This window comes from Gossypium arboreum, chromosome 3 (assembly GCF_025698485.1).
Source record: "Gossypium arboreum isolate Shixiya-1 chromosome 3, ASM2569848v2, whole genome shotgun sequence".
In the NCBI taxonomy this organism is placed as follows: Eukaryota; Viridiplantae; Streptophyta; class Magnoliopsida; order Malvales; family Malvaceae; genus Gossypium; species Gossypium arboreum.
Window position 1 is genome coordinate 94,369,875 of NC_069072.1, and position 19,492 is coordinate 94,389,366.

Genomic DNA, 19,492 nt, shown 5'->3' on the forward strand with positions numbered 1-19,492 from the left:
CGACAAAGTGGCTTCTTCTTTGGGGCCACCAAAGACAGTGGAGTATCATTGCATGGAACCAGGAAACCAACGAGGCAAGCATGGAATTCCCCATTTATTACATGATCTTGTAGTCTAAAGAATGTCCCTCAAGGCTTATGGTGGTTCACTTGATATGATAACAAACCAAAACATAAAAAGCAAGTCTTCAGATGTTACATTGGGAAGTTTGTTTGAATAATTGAGAAAGGCAAAGCATTGTCATGATAGAATACTAAGATACGAATCATGATTATATGACAGCCATTTGTAACATATAAATAGATTGGTGTAGTAGGAATATACAAGCAATTTCGAGTTTGATGTTCATACAAGGAAATACAAGCACATAATGAAGGTATCGAACAAGACATACAAGAACATAATTTTAGTATCTGAGAGACAGATATGTATAAGATCTATAAGTTAAATTCTAGTTTCAGAAACAGCTTACAGAATTCAAAGAGTAATTGAAGTTGATTCATGCTTTCAACATATGTAAGGTTATTTTCTGCTGCAACTCATCTTTCCTTGCCCCCACAACTTTGTCAACTATTTTGCCTTGTTTCATAAAGATAAAAGTAGGCAATGCCTCCACGGCAAAATCTTGAGTCACGGTCTGCAAAATACATGAGCGTGTCGTGAAGTTAATATAAATCAAAAGCTATATTACAAACTATAATTAGCAAAGGCTTTTAAGAGATCTTACCTTCAAGTCATCCGCATCCACCTTCAAGAATATGACATCAGGCAGCTTCTTAGCAAGCTCTACAACGACGGGTGTAATGAAAAGGCATGGCCCGCACCATGAAGCTGTGAAACTTACCACCGCCTAACCAGGGAAATCTTTTTTTAAGAACAAGTAGGTAAAAAGGGAATCCCAATGACTAATCTTTTAATGCAAGCAATAACTACGCTAAAGAAACGATATCGTGCAAAGAACAATATATAAATCGCAGTAATAAACTCCTAGCAAGTAACAGTAAATTTGACATCTGATTTCAAGCCCATCAATGATTGAATCACGTAAACAATCAATTTCACTATTTAACCCAAATTTTTTTCGCTTAATTCAGTGCATTACCTCTGGGAATCCCCGGGGGGGGGGGGGGGAATCAAATTCAAACAAACAAAAGGTAAAAGCGAACCAAGTGACGAAAACCCAGTTTCTCAAAATTTTGGGAATTGAGAGAAAAAAGTAAAATTCTACCAGTTTCATGGAGGCGTTTGCTGTATGGAGCTGCTCGTTCCATGAAGCAAAAGTCTGGCAGTTGATTAATTGTCCCTCTTCCGCCATTGCTTTCCCTCCGATTCCTTACTCTCTCAAAAGTCAGGCTTACAAAGCCCAAATTATGATGCTTTACAGTGCTTGACTTGTGCGTAAGTGAATTTGGCCATGCCTGCCTACTGCAGATGATTATTATCCACACCACGGATTGGTCGGGGGAAAACTCTTATCCTTTTTATTGTAACCCACAACAATTAAAATATACATATATGGATGTACTTTGTTATTTTGTACTTCATTGTTCATTTTTTCTTTCACTTTATTCCTACTAACATTTCAAAATAGTAAGCCAATGTTTACTTTACTGAAGTTATTAATATATGTTACGAATAGCATAATAAGAAATGATCATATTTTGATATGTGGTATAAAAGTTTTATTTTATTTTATCACGTGTCACAATGTGAGCTTATCACGTGATATCATATTATTAATTATTAATATCACGTCAATATATTTAATAATGTTAATTAGGTATATAAAAAAGTATCAAGTTGAATTATGATTTTTAAATTTAGGATCAATTATGTCAAAAAATTTTATATAATAGGTAAGTTTAAATACCTCTGTATTAACCATTTAAAAATAAATTTTTTAATAAAATTAATATTTATTATTTTAAATAATTTTTACAATTTAAAAATAAATAATTTTGTTATATTATTAAATATCTCAATTTAGATTTTATATTATTAAAAATGTTAGACTAAAATTTAAAGTTAAACCTCTAATAAAAAAATATGTCATTTTTGAAGACTTAACTTATAAATTGATATTTAAACTACGGTTTTATTTTCATTTTGGCACTTAAATAAAAAAATTTTGTGCAAATGGTACCTATAATTAAAATTACCATGTGACAAAAAAGATAAAAATATTATTTTCTTTTTACAAATATTAGAAACTTTATTACATGCATATGCGTGTGAAAACCATGTATTTAAAACACATGTCTATGTTTAAAATAACATATAATAATTAATGAAATGTCTAATTTGAAACTAATTAATAATAACACATGAAATATGTACGATATTTAAATAAAAATTTAGATTAAATTGTAATTAAAATAAATTTAAACATATTGAATATATTAAATTAAGATTATTAAATGAATACAATTATTTATCATGGTGTTGTCATCAATAGTAAGCTAGTGTCAAGTTAATTTGTGATACCATCTTAATCAACAACATTATTAATATATACAATTGATGGAGCTAATAAAGTGTGCATAATAACTGCGTTGGGAACCAGTTGATAAGTGACACTAACTCAATAAAGGGATTTATAAATAGTATATATATATATATATATATATATATATATATATCTTTTACTTTATATTTTTTCAGTTATTTTTCCTCTAATAGTAGGTTTCTTCTACAAGCGTAAGCTTTTTAGACTTCATGATTTTGATCAAGGTTTTCAGAACCAGATTGATAGTTGAACCTATCATGCCACTAATTTTTGGTTTGATTAGTTCGTGTTATTAAAAATTATAAAAATAAAAATAATTCAAATACAGAAAACCATTTCAAATGATTTTTTTTAGTTGGGTTAAACAAATCTGCATCAATTTGTGGATTAATCAATTCAATCCATATCTCAAAACTGATATATCCATTGGTTCTCCATCCAAATAGCTAGTCTAGAGGGGTTTTGAAAACATTAATTTTGATTGATGAAATAAATTTTTTAATTTCCTTAGGTCTAGTAAGCGGGCAGTAAAGTTTGAAAAGAGAATAAATTACCAACATCTAAACTTCGAGAAGGCAAATTTCGAGCATTATTGATATTATCAAACATTATAAAAGGAAAAATAATCAAACATTATAAAAGGAAAAAATAATGTAAAAGAAAAAAAAGTAAAAGTAATGGCAAATATTTTTAAAGTTTATATTATATAGCAGTCTAGATTTTTAATATATATAATATTTTAATGTAAAACAAATAACATAAAAATAATTTTAGTACCACTTATAAAAAAATATCACGTTAGAAAAAAATAATTTTACGATTTAAATATATTTAAAATAATTGTTAAAATTTCATGTTATCTCATTTCTTTTTATATAATACATACTAAATGATGTTTTTAATAATAGAATGGTTAATTCACGGTTTAGTTGTATTGATGTGATATTCCTCTGTGTTGGGTTTGGACTTCTACCTAATGAAGATAAGAGAGACTTGCAGATCATATATATAAAAAACTGAAAAAGGCTGTGACTCTGAAACTTGAACTAATAATAAGATAGTTAATAGGTTTTAGGATTATCCCATACATTCTATAAATGAAATTTTTAATTTGTTAATTGGGTTGCCATCATTTGCTTTTAGGTAAAAGTATAAGAGTTTTTTAGTAAGAAGTTAAATTATATTTTATTTTATTGAGAAAATGAGTGAATTAGTATTTATAAGTTAGATAAAAAGTAAATCTATCATGTGTTAAAATTTTTAATTGTTTTTACTGTAAAAATTAGTTTTTGTATGTTAGCATGATGCACATATGACAAGCCACATGTCATTGTTTAATTATTCTATCGGCACACCAACTTTAAAGATGAAATTTTTAATAAAAATAATTGCTTACTTCTTAATTTAATATATAGAGATTCATTTTTCAGTAAAATATATATATAATTTAACTTGCGGTATAGAATTTTTACTTCTGCCTTTATATTTTACTGCCATTTCTTTTCTTTCCTGTTAAATGTAACAGCAGCACAAAAAGTCTGTGGCATGGTAACCCAAAGAGGGCCAAGTTTGCAGTTTAATCTGCTGTACTTCAGCTAAATCTAGGGCCCTGCAATATTGGACTTAAGAGATGAGTTGTTGGGTTCCTATAGTTGGATTTTCATTTGAAATATGGTCTCCATGCCTGGCTACTCTTCCATACATACATAATGATAATATTGGCCTATACAACTTTTTATAGCCTCGAAAGGGCTGTGCCTCCAACTTACTTGTTTGCAAGATTTTGTTTTACTCTACTTGTGAATGCGTTACCTACTTTACACACATGGAATAGAGTGGAGACAATCGAGTTGGCACCCTGAGTCCTTTCAACTCGGAAACATTCAGTGTACGAAGTTTAGCAGAATGGACCCCATTTGAGTATCACACTTTCACTTTGACCTTCCAAATCACATTCAGTGTACCAAGTCAGATGTGACCTTTATAACCCTCCCATCGTTTCTCCTTTGTTTTTAGTTTTTTTTAGGGTTGGGGTTCGAGTTTTATTTTATATAACTTATATATGATTTTTTTTAAAAATTATTTTGATTAATTAATTAATAAGTTTAATTAATTTAAATGAATTTAAAAATTAATTAATCAGTCTGTGTTTATAGTGATTGACTTTAATTAACTTCAGAAAGAATTGTTCTTATCTCCAACCGATCACGCCGTTCACTGTTGTTAAATTCACCATTATCCATTATCCATTTCCTCTTTTCTCTCCTCCAGAATTTCCTAAATCCAACTACTTTTTCCATTTCTTTTTTTCTTCAGTGTTTGCCACATGAGCTTGTGTACAGACAAGAGCCCTGGCCAAGTGTGTCTATGAGAAATGGCAGTGAGCTTTGCTGTCGACACGAGCTAACAGGGTTTCCATGCCAAACCCATCTTAAGACACGTTTCGGGCAAGCTTAATCACCCCCATTGGAGCTCTTATCTCCCCTTTTCTATCATATAAATACCATTAACCCCAATGTGCTTATCAGTTATCAATCACTTTCTTTCTTCACCTTTTCCTTACTTCCCCCCAGGTTCCCTGTTGGAACAATGTCAACATCAATGACGGGTGGTGGCTTTGGAGAAAGAAAACAAGCGAGGAAGCCAGCACAAGCAAGCTCGAGAAAAGGGTGCATGAGAGGAAAAGGTGGTCCAGAAAACGCTCTCTGCACTTACAAAGGTGTGAGGCAGAGAACTTGGGGTAAATGGGTTGCTGAAATTCGTGAACCGAATCGTGGTGCTCGTCTTTGGCTTGGAACTTTCGACACTTCTCATGAAGCAGCAATGGCTTACGATGCTGCCGCACGCAAACTCTATGGCTCGGATGCCAAGCTCAATTTGCCTGAATTATGTGCCAACAACCCTCAGTCTCAACCTTCTTCAGCAGCTAATCCTCAGATGGCTCCGATGGTGAATTACCAACCCCAAAACGTGAGCAATTCAGGTATGAGTATGATCAGTTCATCATCAAATAACCCAACTATTAGGGTGAATGACATGACACCAATAACAGTGTACAACAATGACTCCTCAGTAACGCCTTCTTTCCCCATCGAGAACATTGATCTTCAAGGGAACGTGGACGCAAAGTTTGGACAGATTACAGAAGATGGAATTGAGGGGTTCTGGGAAAATATGAACGCCAACTTGCCTCTTTTAGACGACTCCATTTGGGCTGAAACTGCTATGTCTTTGGAATTTCCAATGATGGGTGATCCAGGCAGTTTCGCTAGCAACCTTATGGAAGCAACTGGTTGGGACGCTTTGCAATCCCCATGGTGCATGTAAATTTTAAAGCTAAACTAAGCTAAGCTTAACTAGATGCTGTTAAGATAAATGGTACGTCAAAGTCACAAGAATACTGTGCATAAATGTGTATATTATATAGAATATATATAGAATATATGAGCTTCCTACTGTCTACGCTCTATATCCATGAAAACTACATAGGGTACGTTTTCTGTGGTTTATAACGTGGGTCGGAGTTTTTAACTATTCTTATTTTTATTTTATTTATGTTTCTCTAAGTATCAATCACGTCCTGTTTCCAGCCTAGCCAACCAGCTTCTATGTTCAAGTGAAAGGTTTTGTGAAAAGAACAAATATGTGTACATGTGCGACATATGTTTTGTCGTAGAATAAATTCGAAAACAGAAAATCTTACGTTGTCCACCAATAATACGTAGTGTAAGTTTTTCGAAGCCATTGCTTGGTTTCTGTCAGGAGTAAGTGGGCAACTAATCAATCAATTCAAAAGTTGATTTTTATGATTAGCAATCATAATCTTTGCAGACTCTAAAGAATTTACAACGTTATGAAAAAACCAAAAACAAAATGAATCCATGCTTAGTTTGGGTTTGCTCACTTCATTGAGTAATAATCTTCTCCTTGTCTTTCCTTGTCAGCATCAGCAGTTTTTTAGCCATTTCTTTTTCTTGGTACATACGACAACACACATTTGTCCGGTTTTTCTTGCTTCAAAAATGGTCAAAACTTCCGTTCTCAAAACAGTTTGCTGAGAATTTCTTTTCACTCTTCTGGTGTTCTCAAAACAAGATGATGTTGGGGTTTCAATTAAGTCCTATCAATAAGATGTCTTTATGGATGAAATTAGTGATTTTTTTTTCTTTATTTTTTTTTCTTACCATTTTATAGTTAATGTTAACATATTTTCATAGTATAGTTAATGTAAACATACACTTTTCATAATATAATTAATGTATAAATGCTTTCTCATAGTTTAATTAACGTAAACACGATTTCTCATTATATAATTAAGCTAGCAGTTGATTCAACTTCATTTTTAATCAGTATAATTAAAGGTTTAATTTATTATCATGCCATACATTATAAAATAAGAAAAAAATGAAAGGAAAGGATAGAAAACTAAGTACACATGCATATATGGATATGTATGTATAATGTGTATAATCAAAAATAATTAGTTGTAATATAATAAAATGTCTGGTTAAATTTGATATCACATGTAAAATGACGTACACAAAATACAAGAGAAAAAAGCTTAATTTATTTTCTTAAAGAAAATATTATTACAAACTCTTAGGCTTAATTCTAGAATTAGATTTTATTTTATTTGGTTTTATTTCCTTATTTAGATTATGTAAACTTGTATAAAACAACTAACCGATGGAATACAAGTAATGTTCATAAGTGCATTTTCTTTTCTTATTTTCATATATATTATTTTCTTCATTCCTATAAAATATATAAACATAATTATGTCATTTAAACTTTTTTTAAGAAGAACTAAATTTATCCAATACTCTTAAACAAGGGCCATGAATTCAGTTTGACAATATTTAATATTTTACAAACTAATGAAACAATAATAATTAGAATATGAAATATTACAAATGCATTATTATGTCTAAGATATGAAAATAAAAGTCAAATTCGTTCTTACTCACCAATCATGTGCAACTTGATTAGAAATAATCTAATAGACAATGTAACATATCTGGTAATCATGTGCAACTTGATTGAAGTATCGCTTTAGTTGTGTTAGTGTAGGAAACTGAATTAAGAAGGAATGTGACAAATGGTAAGACTCCAGTGGAGAAAGGATCAATTGGAAGGACTGAGATGGGCGAGATCGACAGCTAAAGTCGATGGTGAAGTTCAAGAAATCGCCAAACAAGTTCAATAGCACAACATAAATTTTTAACCATCGAACTTTAATTAATTTGTACATACTGTATATTATTTTGTTTTTGATTCATTAGAAGTAGGAATTAGATGTGCATTTTATGCCAAAAGTAGAAGAAACTAGGTTTTCGATGACAATGGAGGAGCTAGATGTTATTAAGGTGTATGTACGGAAATTGGGGACCACCTACAAGATCCGAAGAGGCCAAATCGAAGCTGTGTCATGCCATATCCTACCTATGGCATGACACAACCTCAAATTCAATGCAAATAGGGGAATAACTGCATCTTGTTGCGCCATACCTTCTTTGTAGCGCGACACGTAAGCCAATTTTGAAAACCTTCCGATCTTGGTTTGACGAGATCTTCATAGATATCTCCCAAGTTTGCATAACAAATTCAACCCTGGAACATTTTTATATAATGTTTTTATCAACAACCAACCCGCTCCAAGCCACCAACCTCAAATATTCTCCTGAATATAACAATCTTCACCTATTGAGGTTAAACCAATTATTTGCGAAATAATACTGAATGGCAGCAAGACGAAGCATAGATGGAAACTCCGAACCATTCAAACCAAACATGGACATAAGACAAGCAAGAAGTAGTGTATCACAATAAAAAAAGTAGACATTGGAAGAAATGACTGTGCAAATACAACAACACTTGAAATATCAAGTTGCGTGCAATCAAGAATGTAGGAAGTTAGCAACCCGAGCAGTTGAGAAATATGGAATTAAAGATTTTCAATTGCCATGGCCACCCCTTAGAGAAAACAGCTTCAAGACCATAGAGCCCACAAATCAATGGCATGCTATCAACAACAAAGAAGAGCAAGCAACATTAAGGGAAGATGACATTCAAGAACATCTTGAATACACGGTGTAGGGTATTTCCTACATCAAGCAATTTGCGGAAGGCTATGCTAAAAGGTATGGCATAAAACTACTCTGTGGATGACACCATACCCACCACCATTCAATGACACAACCACGAATGGGAATACGACAAACCAATTGAGAGATCAATATCGAGCAGTAGGCATACTACAATGTAAGGCAACACTACTAGAGATAATAATCAGAGGGAAGCAATAATAAGGAAGCAAAATAATTGTGTGTTGACTCCGAATGAAACCAATAAAAGCAATCACGACAAGAAGAAGAAAAGAAGACTTTGGAAGCTAGTGGAGGAGATGGAATATTAGTCCGTTTGATTTTGAACATTTTTATATATTTGGATTTTTGTACTAAATTTTTATATGGGATGATCTTTATTCTTTTTCTATAGTTTTTAAGTAGCTAGGATTTAGTATTCTCTCTCTATATATGTTTATGTGTTGTTTTTTCTTTGTAGGAACCTCACAATTTTTTACGGCACTACCATTGCGAGCCAACACCGAAAGAAGTAGTCCCACCAATTGAGTTGCACATATCACGCCAATCGGGTAACCTCTTTATTTCATACTTTTAATGGCACATTAGGGACAATGTGCTGAATAAAATTTGGGGGTGACTTAGGAAACTTTTAAAAAAAAATTCTTTTCAGTTATTTTATTTTCTTTTTGTAGTTTTTTTGTTTTTTATTGCATGTTTGTGCTTGAGCTTGTAGAAATATAAGTAATAGGTTAGAATCATATATATAGGATGTTTGTTTAAATTGTAAATTTAATCTGAAATTAAAAAAATTAGGTTGTTTATATGTAGGCTACTTAGTTCAGTTTATTAGACTATAAATAGGCACAAGAGATTAAATATGCCAAGTGATAAAGGTATATGCGAAAAGGTAATTATGTTTGTAGAAGTGTAGGATGCTCGAATTAAAAAGAAATACTCGGTAAAATCCATGGTTATTGAAACAACGTAGTATGACTAGTATAACCCTTATAAAAAGTGCTTGACAAAAATCTTGATCGTATTGGCACAAATTAAAAAATCAAAATGGATTATCGACGAAATGTTACTATATTAGAGTTCATAGCATGGATAAAAATAAACTGAGTAGGAAAAAAATATTTGAGCTTACTATACTCTGCAAAAATAAATACTATATTCGTATACATATTTAGATAGATATCCATATTTAATTTTCTTTAACTTGTGTACTTTGTACTTTAGTGAACTAACCTATTTAGGTGTAAATAACTTTGAATTATTTAACTTTCTTGCTAGAGTTATTTATTTAAGCAAATTTTCATAGTGTCAATGCTCAGATCTAATTGTCTGTATCAAACTAGCTCAAGTACATTTTCTTCCTTTGCTTGTTTATTTCTTGTATTTAGTTTTAGTTTATTTTTTGTTTTTATTTTATTTTGGGTAGTTTTCTTGAGGACAAGCAAAGAATTAGGTGTGTAGGTATTTGACCTATTGTCAAATGTAATAGCCAATTCGAGTCATTTTCGCACTTAAAGAGCTTATTTTATAACCAATTTAGGATTTTATATTATGTTTTCAGCACTTAGGTCATAAGATTAAAAGTTAGTAAAATAAGTGTCTTTTTAACACATTTTGTCGGTGTTCTGACCCAATAGGCCGACACGGGCCTTAGGTTGTGCTAATTGGTTTAATTGAGTGTGTAAGGTGAAGATATAATGGCCCAGTTGAGGTGGAAGCAAGCGCTGAGTGATGCACAAGCTTCCCGAGACGTTAAGGCACAAGGTGAACAACCAAGGTAGAGTTTGGGTGTTGTGTCCCACCACGCAAGGGGTGTGGCGCGTACGTCGATGTACTGCCCAAGTTTATCAGGTTATTTTCATCCGCGCAATGAAACTTATACAAAGATCTAGAACATGTCGAAGACACATTAGGGGTTTGATGTAACTAAGTCATCCTAGACTCCTTTAAAAACCCTAATAATTTAGGAGTAGATTTAGATTATTTTCTTTTTGGTTTTTCTTAACTCTTTTGTTTCTCTTCTTGAAATCAGTTTTGATTGAAGATTATATTTATTTAATTGAAGTAATTCAATTTATATTTTCTTTTGTAATTCAATTTATATTTTCTTTTGTAATTCAATTTATATTTTCTTTTACATTCGATTTAATTCCTTATTCCAATTAAAAGATTTACAACTCCATTCCTTATTCGAGATCAAATCCACGATTATTCAAATCTCTTTTCTCTTTTGAATCAATTGTGTTCTTTACATGATTTATTCAATTGAAGCTACGATTATGAATAACATGAGTGGCTAAAACCCTAATGGAGATTAACGAGTGGATGGTGATGTGATTAACGAGGGACTTAGGGTTTCTTAAAAATGATTAGTTGGTATGAATTATGTGTGCTTAAACCACTAGGCTTGACAACCTTAGGAAGCTATCATAGGCTAGACGAGGTCGGGGGATAAGTCAAACCGAGTAAATCATAATTTATCTTGGTTGAGAAAGTGAGGTTGAGAGAAAAACGAGTATCAACTAATCAATTAGTTAATTAGAGGCCAGGAGGTAATAATTAGTTAATCGATAGCTAATCCACCCTAAAACCCTAATTTGATGTTAGTTATAAATCATGAATCGAGTTAATCTTTCTGATTGTTTTATTGATTTATTTCATTTGTTTAACTTTCTTTCTTTCTTTCTTTTCTTTATTTATTTCTTTTTATTCCCATTATCTATTTTATGGTTCATCGTAATATAGGAATTAATTATTACTACTTAGACTTGTTATTGTAAAAGCATTTTCATTATTTATTCCATCCTCTATTAGGTACAATCTTCAGAATACTCTCAAAGTATTTTGTTGTACAAACTATATTACAATTTGACCCATGCACTTGCGGACACCGCCGCTTTTATCTCTCATATTTCTTATGTTATATTCAACTATAAATGATAACACATTTATAGGCAGTCAATTTTTGGCGTCGTTGCCAGGAAGGTTTCAACAATAAATATTGAAAATAAATTTTTTACAATTAATAAAATAAGTAGGAACGTTAGGATCTATAGATACAATTTTTAATTTTTGTATAATTATTTTTATTTCTTTTTAGGTCATGTATGAACTAAAGCTCCAGCACTCCAATTGAACCTTACCCAAATCCAAAACAACTACTTAGATGTAACCGTCCATATAACAGCCCGATTTTGGGCCTAATCGAAACAGTGGTTTCCGAACCATGAATCCGACGTAGGAAAATTTATTATTATTATATTTTCATGGTCTAAAATTTTACAGAATAATTTTGTAAAAATTTTGCTCGAAAATTTTGACGTTTAAGCACTCAATTTAGCAAAAAGGACTAAATTGTAAAAAGTGAAAAAGTTGAGTTCTACATGCTAGAGGTGTCTAATTGCTATGAAATTTTAAATTGAAGGTCTTTAGATGGTAGTTAGACCATTTGTTAAGTTAGTGGACAAAAATATACATGAGGTAAGAGAATTTTAATGTTTTGAGAAAAGAGTATTTTGGTCATTTGGTAATTAAAAGAATTAGAAACCAAAAAAATCAAGCTAAAAATTTAGTCCATCTTCTTCCCTTGGTGCTGAAAATTAGAAGGAGGACATATCTAGGGTTTTTCCACTTTTCAAGCTCGATTGTAAGTCCATTCTTGACCCGTTTTTAATGCTTTTTACATTTTTGAAGTCGTTATCACTCGATCTATCTATTTCTACCATTAATTTGAGAGATGATTGAGGTATAGGGTTTGAACCATGTTAGATATTTGTGTATTTTAATGTCTAATAGTAGATTATGCAAGTTTAATGTTAGATAAACAACTTTTGCTAAGTGATTTTTGATGAAAATGTCAAAAGGACCTATTTGTAAAAAGATTTCAAAATGTGTATAAAAGTGTGATTAAATGGAAAATGTGGGCTATTATAAGAATGAAAGAGGTTTGGCTAGGCTTGGGTCTTGATGAAATTGAATAGATTTCATTTTACGAGCCTAGAGATTGTCGGAGATCCTGTCACACTATTAACTTAATATTTTGGGTACCAATGATTTCAACATTTTGAGTTATGACATGTATAGAAACTTGGTTATTTTGTTATATGTCATCATTAATTTGGCCTAATGTGTTGGCTTATGTTGGTTGATAATTCATTTTGTAAATGGCCATTGGAATTGGCTAATATTGATTGAAGTATATATGCATATGATGAGGTTTTCATGGGTTTGGAAGTTTGCATGATTGAAGTTAATAAGTATGTGATGTTTGTTTGTGGTAAATGGTAGCATGTGAATGATGTGTGGATGCCTTGGTTATGGCTAATTTGGTTGAATGTATATACTTGGAATGGTGCTATGTTTTGTTGTGTAGTTGTGCATGGAAGGGTGAGAAAATAGCTTCGTAAATAGCCTTGTTTTTTTTGTCCACACGGGTAGATACACGGGCGTGTGTCTAGGCCGTAATGACACACAGCTTGCCCTATGGGTGTGTGTTCCGACGTCTAAACCTTAATTGTTGCAAAATAGAATGTTCAGAATTGAGCATACAGGCAGAGACACGAGCGTGTGTCTCAACCGTGCGGATGACACGGCCTCAAGCACGGGGGTGTGCTCTGGGCTTGTGAAGTCTGCACCTATTTTATGAAAAACTATGAAAATTAAATCGACCATACGGCCTAAGCACATTGGCGTGTGCCTTGGCCGTGTGACTTCAATTTGTTCTTGGATGACAAAGAGAGAGTTACATGGGTTAGGGACACGGGCATGTGTGACCACATGGCCTACCCACATGTGTGGTCTTAAAACATGAAAAATTTTCTAAGTATTATGAAATTTTCCAAAGTTCTCGGTTTAGTCCCAAACCGCTTCTAATGCATGTTTTGGGCCTCGTAGGCTCGTTTTAGGGACGATGTGAATATAAATGAAAAGTTCTAAATTTGGATGAAAATTTGTCTCGATTTTGTATGTTTCCTTATATTTAAGTCCGGTAATGCCTCATACCTTGTTCTGACGTCGAATACGAGTAAGGGGTGTTACAGTCCAGCCATGAACACCGATCCACCCGCAGTTATAAATTTACCCCGAAAAAATTCATTGTTTGAAAAGCCACGAGAACAACAAAGGAATAATCAGGAAGAAGTCCCAATAGCTCTGTAATGCCCTCTACTCGACCCGATGAACTGGATCCAATAATTGGGTGTTACGCCTTATAACTGATGTAACTTAAAATTTTTGTTTATGTTCAAGTTCTATCAATGAATATGACTAAGTCTGTTGTGGATGTAAATTGTATGGATTGCATATACAATTCATGATAATAAAATTTCATCAATTTCTATTTTATCTATCAGCGTACTATATACATATTGGAAAGACACTTAATAAACTTATGCTCAGACTTAAGCATGCCACTTAACTTCCTTTGTATGCATAACTGTAAACTCAAAATTATATAGGGTTTTCTATATATTTTTACTACGTTTTACTTAATAAATATGTTCATATTGAGTAATTGTTATTAAAATAAGTGAACTTTACTTAATAATATTGGGTATGGATTTATAAAGTATGTGAAATTGTGCTTAATTACATGATTTTTGTACATATTTTATATTATTTCATGTTAATTTATTAATATGTGACTTTTCACTATGCAGATGACCATTGAATATATGATTAATGTGAATGAAACATGGACATGGACATACACAAATCAATTCATGTGGATGGCAAGACTATGCAACTTGGGTCATGAGGTTGATAATTTGACCAAGTAAAAGATGTACTAAAAGATGGACATGCCTGTGTAACAACCCAATTTTAGTGGTGTTAGAAATAGTGGTTTTGGGACCACAATTCTGACGAGTGAATTATTATTTTAATAGTTATTTATTGTCTACAAGATTATCTTAAAGTTGTGTTAAAGTCTCATTAAGAAAATTTGAAGTTTAAATGGTTAATTAAGCAAAAAGGACTAAATTGAAAAAGGTATAAAAGTGAGTTTCTATTCACTGAAAAGGCTAAATGACTATGGAAAGGAAATTTAATGGGATTAGATGATAATTATACCATGTATGTTGATGGTGGACAAAAGTGGATATGATTTAGTTGTTTTTAAAGTTAAATTAGGAAGGGTAAAATAGTAATTAAATAAATAAAACTTAAAGTAAAAAAAACACAAAATGGTATAATCTTCATTCATGGTTTTATCCACCAACAATAGAAGAAGAAAAACACCATTTTAGGGCTTGAAGGTTTGACCAACACTTTATTCTTGCATGGTATGATTTTATGTCCCATTTTTAATGATTTTTATGTTTTTGAGTTCGTTTTAGCTTAATCTAGCTAGCTCGGGGGTTAATTTGCAAAACTGTTAAAGGTTGAGGGACTTGCCATCATTGAGTTTGAATACATTTTAAAGTTAGTTTATAGATTTTTAATCTTAGTTGTTAAACAAACTTGTTTTGTTAAGTGATTTTTGATGAATTTTGAAATATGGATTAAATTGCTAAAAGTGTAAATCCATGGGTTTTGTTGTGAATTATTCATAAATATGGGTTGTTTCAAGGTCCCTTGTAGCATTGGTTAATATGGATTTAGGTTAGAATGAATTATATTCAAGTTATAAGCTTAAGGACTAAATTATGAAAATTTAAAGTATTAGGGGTAATTTCATAATTTTACATAATATGAATTATGGATTAAATTGAATACTTGAAGTACTTAATTGAATGAAATTATCTATTTGGATTAAGATAAACAACAACTAGACTTAAATCGAGGAAAGACTAAAGCTTCAAATTAGTTTTCAACTCTACTTCTACAACCATAGTTGTCGAGGTAAGTTCATATGAATTTTATGCTTATTAAACATTACTTTGGTTGATTAATCATTAATTTTATGATATTTATAATTGATTCAGTAATAAAATGATATTCAAATACAGTCTGGTTAAATATTGGACAAGGAAATCATCCAACAAGGGGAAATTAAAGCCCTCTTTCGGCACAAGTAGATGGCTACCTAAAAACAAGCTTTAGGGTATTTAATTGAAGGTACTTACAGTTGGAAAATAATTAGAAATTAGCCTAACAACTTTGCTGTTAAAACTGTCCGCCCTATGGCTATTAATAGCCTTGGTTTGAATTCAAAATTAGTAAACTAAGTCATCCCCTTTTCCATGAATTGTGGTCGGCAATATGTGAGAGAAAAGGAAGGAATTTAAATTTTATTTTTAGCAAAATCTACCCCTGACCTTCACCTATAAATACTATACAAATCCCACTTCTCAAATCATCCCTCATCCCTCAACACTCATCTCTCATTCATTCTCTCATTCATCATTCTCTTCTATTTCCCTTTTCCTTTCCCTTGCATAGCCACCAACTCCCTTTCCATCCTTTAACTAACATAAAATTTGTCAAAAGCAATTTTTGGCCGACCACCTTGAAACCCTTAGCAAAGAAGCAATGAGTAGAACAGAGAAGCGCATCAGTCAGAATAGATCCGAAAGGCTGCTAAACTGAATAGAGTTTACTCTTTCCTCTTGTTATTTATTTTAATTATGTTTGCTTTGAGTTTATTGTTTTTGACATCAATGGTGATATTTTAAATCCTATTTTCTAGGATGATTATGTTAATTCAATAAGATTTATTTTTTTCATGTTTAATATCTTTGGACCTCAGTCGATCATGTTTTCATGCATTTCATTCATACGTGATTGGGTGCGGGTGCATTCAAATTAGCTGAGCGATCCTAACCAGGCGACAACTAGTTGATGCATAATTGTAAAGTGCAATGCTCAATTTAGATCATTAAACTCGACTAAGTTGAGATTCATAACATATTTAGTTAGCTCCATTATTTTGCATAGTTTTTAGGTTTATATGATTAAATTATTGCAAACGTAAATGTCCTTGTGACCTCGAATAAATAATAAGAAACCCTTAATTTAATATTATTAGTAAAATGCATATTTCACTAAGTAAAAGATCAGAGAGGACTTAATTTTGTTTCCAAACTCATGAAAGATAGTGTTGCCATGGAAGTATTTTTAAACATTGTTAAGCATGATAAAGTAAATTGAATTGATTAAAAGTAGATTGAATTGATTAATATACTTATCCTAGCCTATTTTATGTTGATTACTTTTGTTGCTAAAGTTGTTCATTCATACATTTAGATCATTTGCATTTAGATAAAATTGCATATGGATCACCTTGCATTTGGATAAGTTAATTTAATCATCCACCATTTAGATTATTGTGTTTTTATACCAAATTCTGAATTTATAATTTTACAAATAATTGATTAACATACACAATCCCTGTGGAGATGATAACTCATTTCAATTACTTATTACTTGAACGACTATGTACACTTGCATAAACCACATTACATGTTTTTGGCGTCGTTGCCGAGCACTTTTGCCTTAATCATTCCTTGTGAAATTATTTGTACAACTTGGTTTTTATATTTTTTTATTTTAATTTTTAACTCTACTAATTTATTTTATCATTCTTTATTTTTTTTCGATTTATTCTCAGGTGTTTTATGAGCATAAATCGAATGATTGATCTATTACCTGTGGACCTTGAAATCGAGCTGACTTTTAGACAAAAAAGACATGAAAGATCTACACAAAGACAAGTCGAGATGGAACTTGGAAATCAAAATGATGGACAAGGTAATGGAGTCAAACAAGTGCACAACCCAATCTTTATTGCTGATGATAAGGATCGTGCCATAAGACAATATGTTATGCCACTCTTCACTGAGTTAAATCTGGGAATGAGAAGACTGGATATCGAGGCACCCAAATTCAAATTAAAACCAGTGATGTTTCAAATGCTTCAAACGATGGGCTAGTTTAGTGGTATGCCTATAGAAGATCCATACTTACACCTTTGATTATTCATGGAGGTGAGTGATTCATTTAAAATAGTTGGTGTGACTGAAGCTGCATTAAGGTTGAAGCTGTTTCTATACTCGTTGCGAGATCGAGCACGAGCATGGCTGAATTTATTGCCACCAAGTTCAATATCTACATGAAAGAATTAACAGAAAGGTTTTTGGTAAAGTATATTCCCCCAAGCAAGAACGCAAAGTTGTGAAATAAGATAACTACTTTTCAACAATTGGATGATAAGTCTTTATATGAGGGATGGGAAAGATTTAAGAAATTGCGTCGTAAGTGTGAACATTTGATAAAAATGATAAATATATGAGATTGACCACATGCTTGATAATGCTTGATAATGCTTGAAAGATGCTGAATTCCGTTTGAATAAATGGGAAATTCGATCGATATGTGATTTCCCGAAATGAATGAGGTCCTGCATTTGTTACGGACGAGATTTAGCTCGGACGAGTAATCCTATTGATCTCATGATAGAAAGGATTTAGCTCGGACTGGTAATCCAGATCAAACTCCTTAAAGCATATATCATAAAAAGGATTTAGCTTGGACTGGTAATCCTGTTATATATATGTGTGGCTCTAGAATGTAATCTCTGAAATAGTACCTTATAAGTATCACTGGACATGAATTGATGGATTCTGATTTGTATACCTCAGGTGTACTACATGTGTATCCATCGATGTTCCGAACAAATTCAACGGGTAAAAATTCTAGAATGAAAGACATGAATAAGAAATGAGTTATTACACGTAGTTGTCTAAAATCCATGAAAATGATGCCACATGACAATTTACATATGAAAACATGAGATGATGATATTTGTACATGGGATTCTTTTGATGAATATGTTCATCCTTGGTTATAGACTTGTACACTTTAAACGTAATACTACTCGTGTGACATTGATATTTCAAGTAAAATGTTTAAAGTTTTGATATGAAATAATCTGAACTCGAGATGTGTTATATGGAAATATACTTGAGATATAGTAATGTGAATTATAAATGTTACGGAAAGGATATGGGCATGGAAGCTTGATTGATATTGAGCCCATACATGTTTTTTGATGTTATTATGGAATATATGACTAACAAGGACAATGAGGATATGTGTACGGCTTGAGGTCAAATTGAATGAATGTGCCTTACATAGTTACCTCAAAATAGAATAAATGGTAAGTTAAGTACCATGTTATATGAACTTACTAAGCATTTTATGCTTACTTAGTTTTATTTCCCTGTTTTATAATAAATCAGAAACTCGTTGGATTGAAAGCTTGGCGGAGATCACTCTCACTATCCATCGGCCTATATCGGTATATATGGTAAATCAATTATGGTCGTAATGACATGTATAGGTTATATTGGCCATATTGGCATGTAAATGTAAATAATGCTTGTAATCTAGCCATTGGAATGGCTAGTAATGGTTTGTTTTGATATATTTGTAATGTCATACTATGGTAGCTACATATGTGTTAAGTAGTTGACCAAATTATGTCTAACATATGGACTAAACTAAGGCAAGATTATGAACATGTATGCATGTAATGATATGCCATGTTGAATGACGGAATTTGCTTAAATTGAATGCTTGGAATGGCTGGATTGTACTTGGTATGTTTTAGTACAGGAAAATGGTAAATTTGGGTGACAAATGAGGCTAGGAAATGGCTTTATGTTGTCCACACGGGTAGGCACACGGGTGTGTATCTAGACTGTGTGTGACACACGGCCTTATAACATGGGCGTGTGGTTAGGCCGTGTGTCCTCTGCACCTTAATTTTGAGAAACAGAATGCTCAGAATTGAGCTCACAGGCAGAGACACAAGCGTGTGTCTCAGCCGTGTGTGTTACACAGCCTAGAACACAGGCGTGTGTCTTGGTCGTGTGAAACCTGCACCTATATTCAAGTTGAATTAATTAACCACATGGCCTAGCACACGGGCGTGTGGCATGGCCGT

The 19,492-nt window shown here is 32.2% G+C and overlaps 2 protein-coding genes across 3 annotated transcripts; one reads left to right on the forward strand and one right to left on the reverse strand.

The window, feature by feature from the left end:
* Positions 1-271: 271 nt before the first annotated feature.
* LOC108480948 (thioredoxin H-type-like) lies at positions 272-1,509 on the reverse strand. The gene is made up of 3 exons (XM_017784099.1): positions 1,229-1,509; positions 728-850; positions 272-637 (listed from the first exon to the last, which is right to left on the reverse strand). The coding sequence occupies exons 1-3, from the start codon at positions 1,313-1,315 to the stop codon at positions 500-502; spliced, it is 348 nt and encodes a 115-aa protein (XP_017639588.1). The 5' UTR covers positions 1,316-1,509; the 3' UTR covers positions 272-499.
* Positions 1,510-5,030: 3,521 nt separating this feature from the next.
* LOC108482266 (dehydration-responsive element-binding protein 2D-like) lies at positions 5,031-6,224 on the forward strand. 2 transcript variants are annotated; one of them, XM_017785386.2, is made up of 2 exons: positions 5,031-5,489; positions 5,580-6,224. In XM_017785386.2, exons 1-2 carry the CDS (start codon positions 5,096-5,098, stop codon positions 5,831-5,833), a joined length of 648 nt encoding a protein of 215 aa, XP_017640875.1. In that variant the 5' UTR covers positions 5,031-5,095; the 3' UTR covers positions 5,834-6,224. The 2 variants fall into 2 exon arrangements, with proteins under 2 accessions (XP_017640875.1, XP_017640874.1); XM_017785385.2 differs by having other exon boundaries at positions 5,035-5,489; positions 5,559-6,224.
* Positions 6,225-19,492: the final 13,268 nt, after the last annotated feature.

Excerpts from the sequence above, each read along its gene's own strand:
- LOC108482266 (XM_017785385.2), top strand. The coding sequence starts at position 5,096 with ATGTCAACATCAATGACGGGTGGTGGCTTTGGAGAAAGAAAACAAGCG. Across the intron at positions 5,490-5,558 it reads CCAAAACGTGAGCAATTCAG|TGTACAACAATGACTCCTCA; the intron begins GTATGAGTATGA and ends CACCAATAACAG.
- LOC108480948 (XM_017784099.1), bottom strand. The coding sequence starts at position 1,315 with ATGGCGGAAGAGGGACAATTAATCAACTGCCAGACTTTTGCTTCATGG. Across the intron at positions 851-1,228 it reads CAAACGCCTCCATGAAACTG|GCGGTGGTAAGTTTCACAGC; the intron begins GTAGAATTTTAC and ends TTCCCTGGTTAG. Across the intron at positions 638-727 it reads TGGATGCGGATGACTTGAAG|ACCGTGACTCAAGATTTTGC; the intron begins GTAAGATCTCTT and ends TGTATTTTGCAG.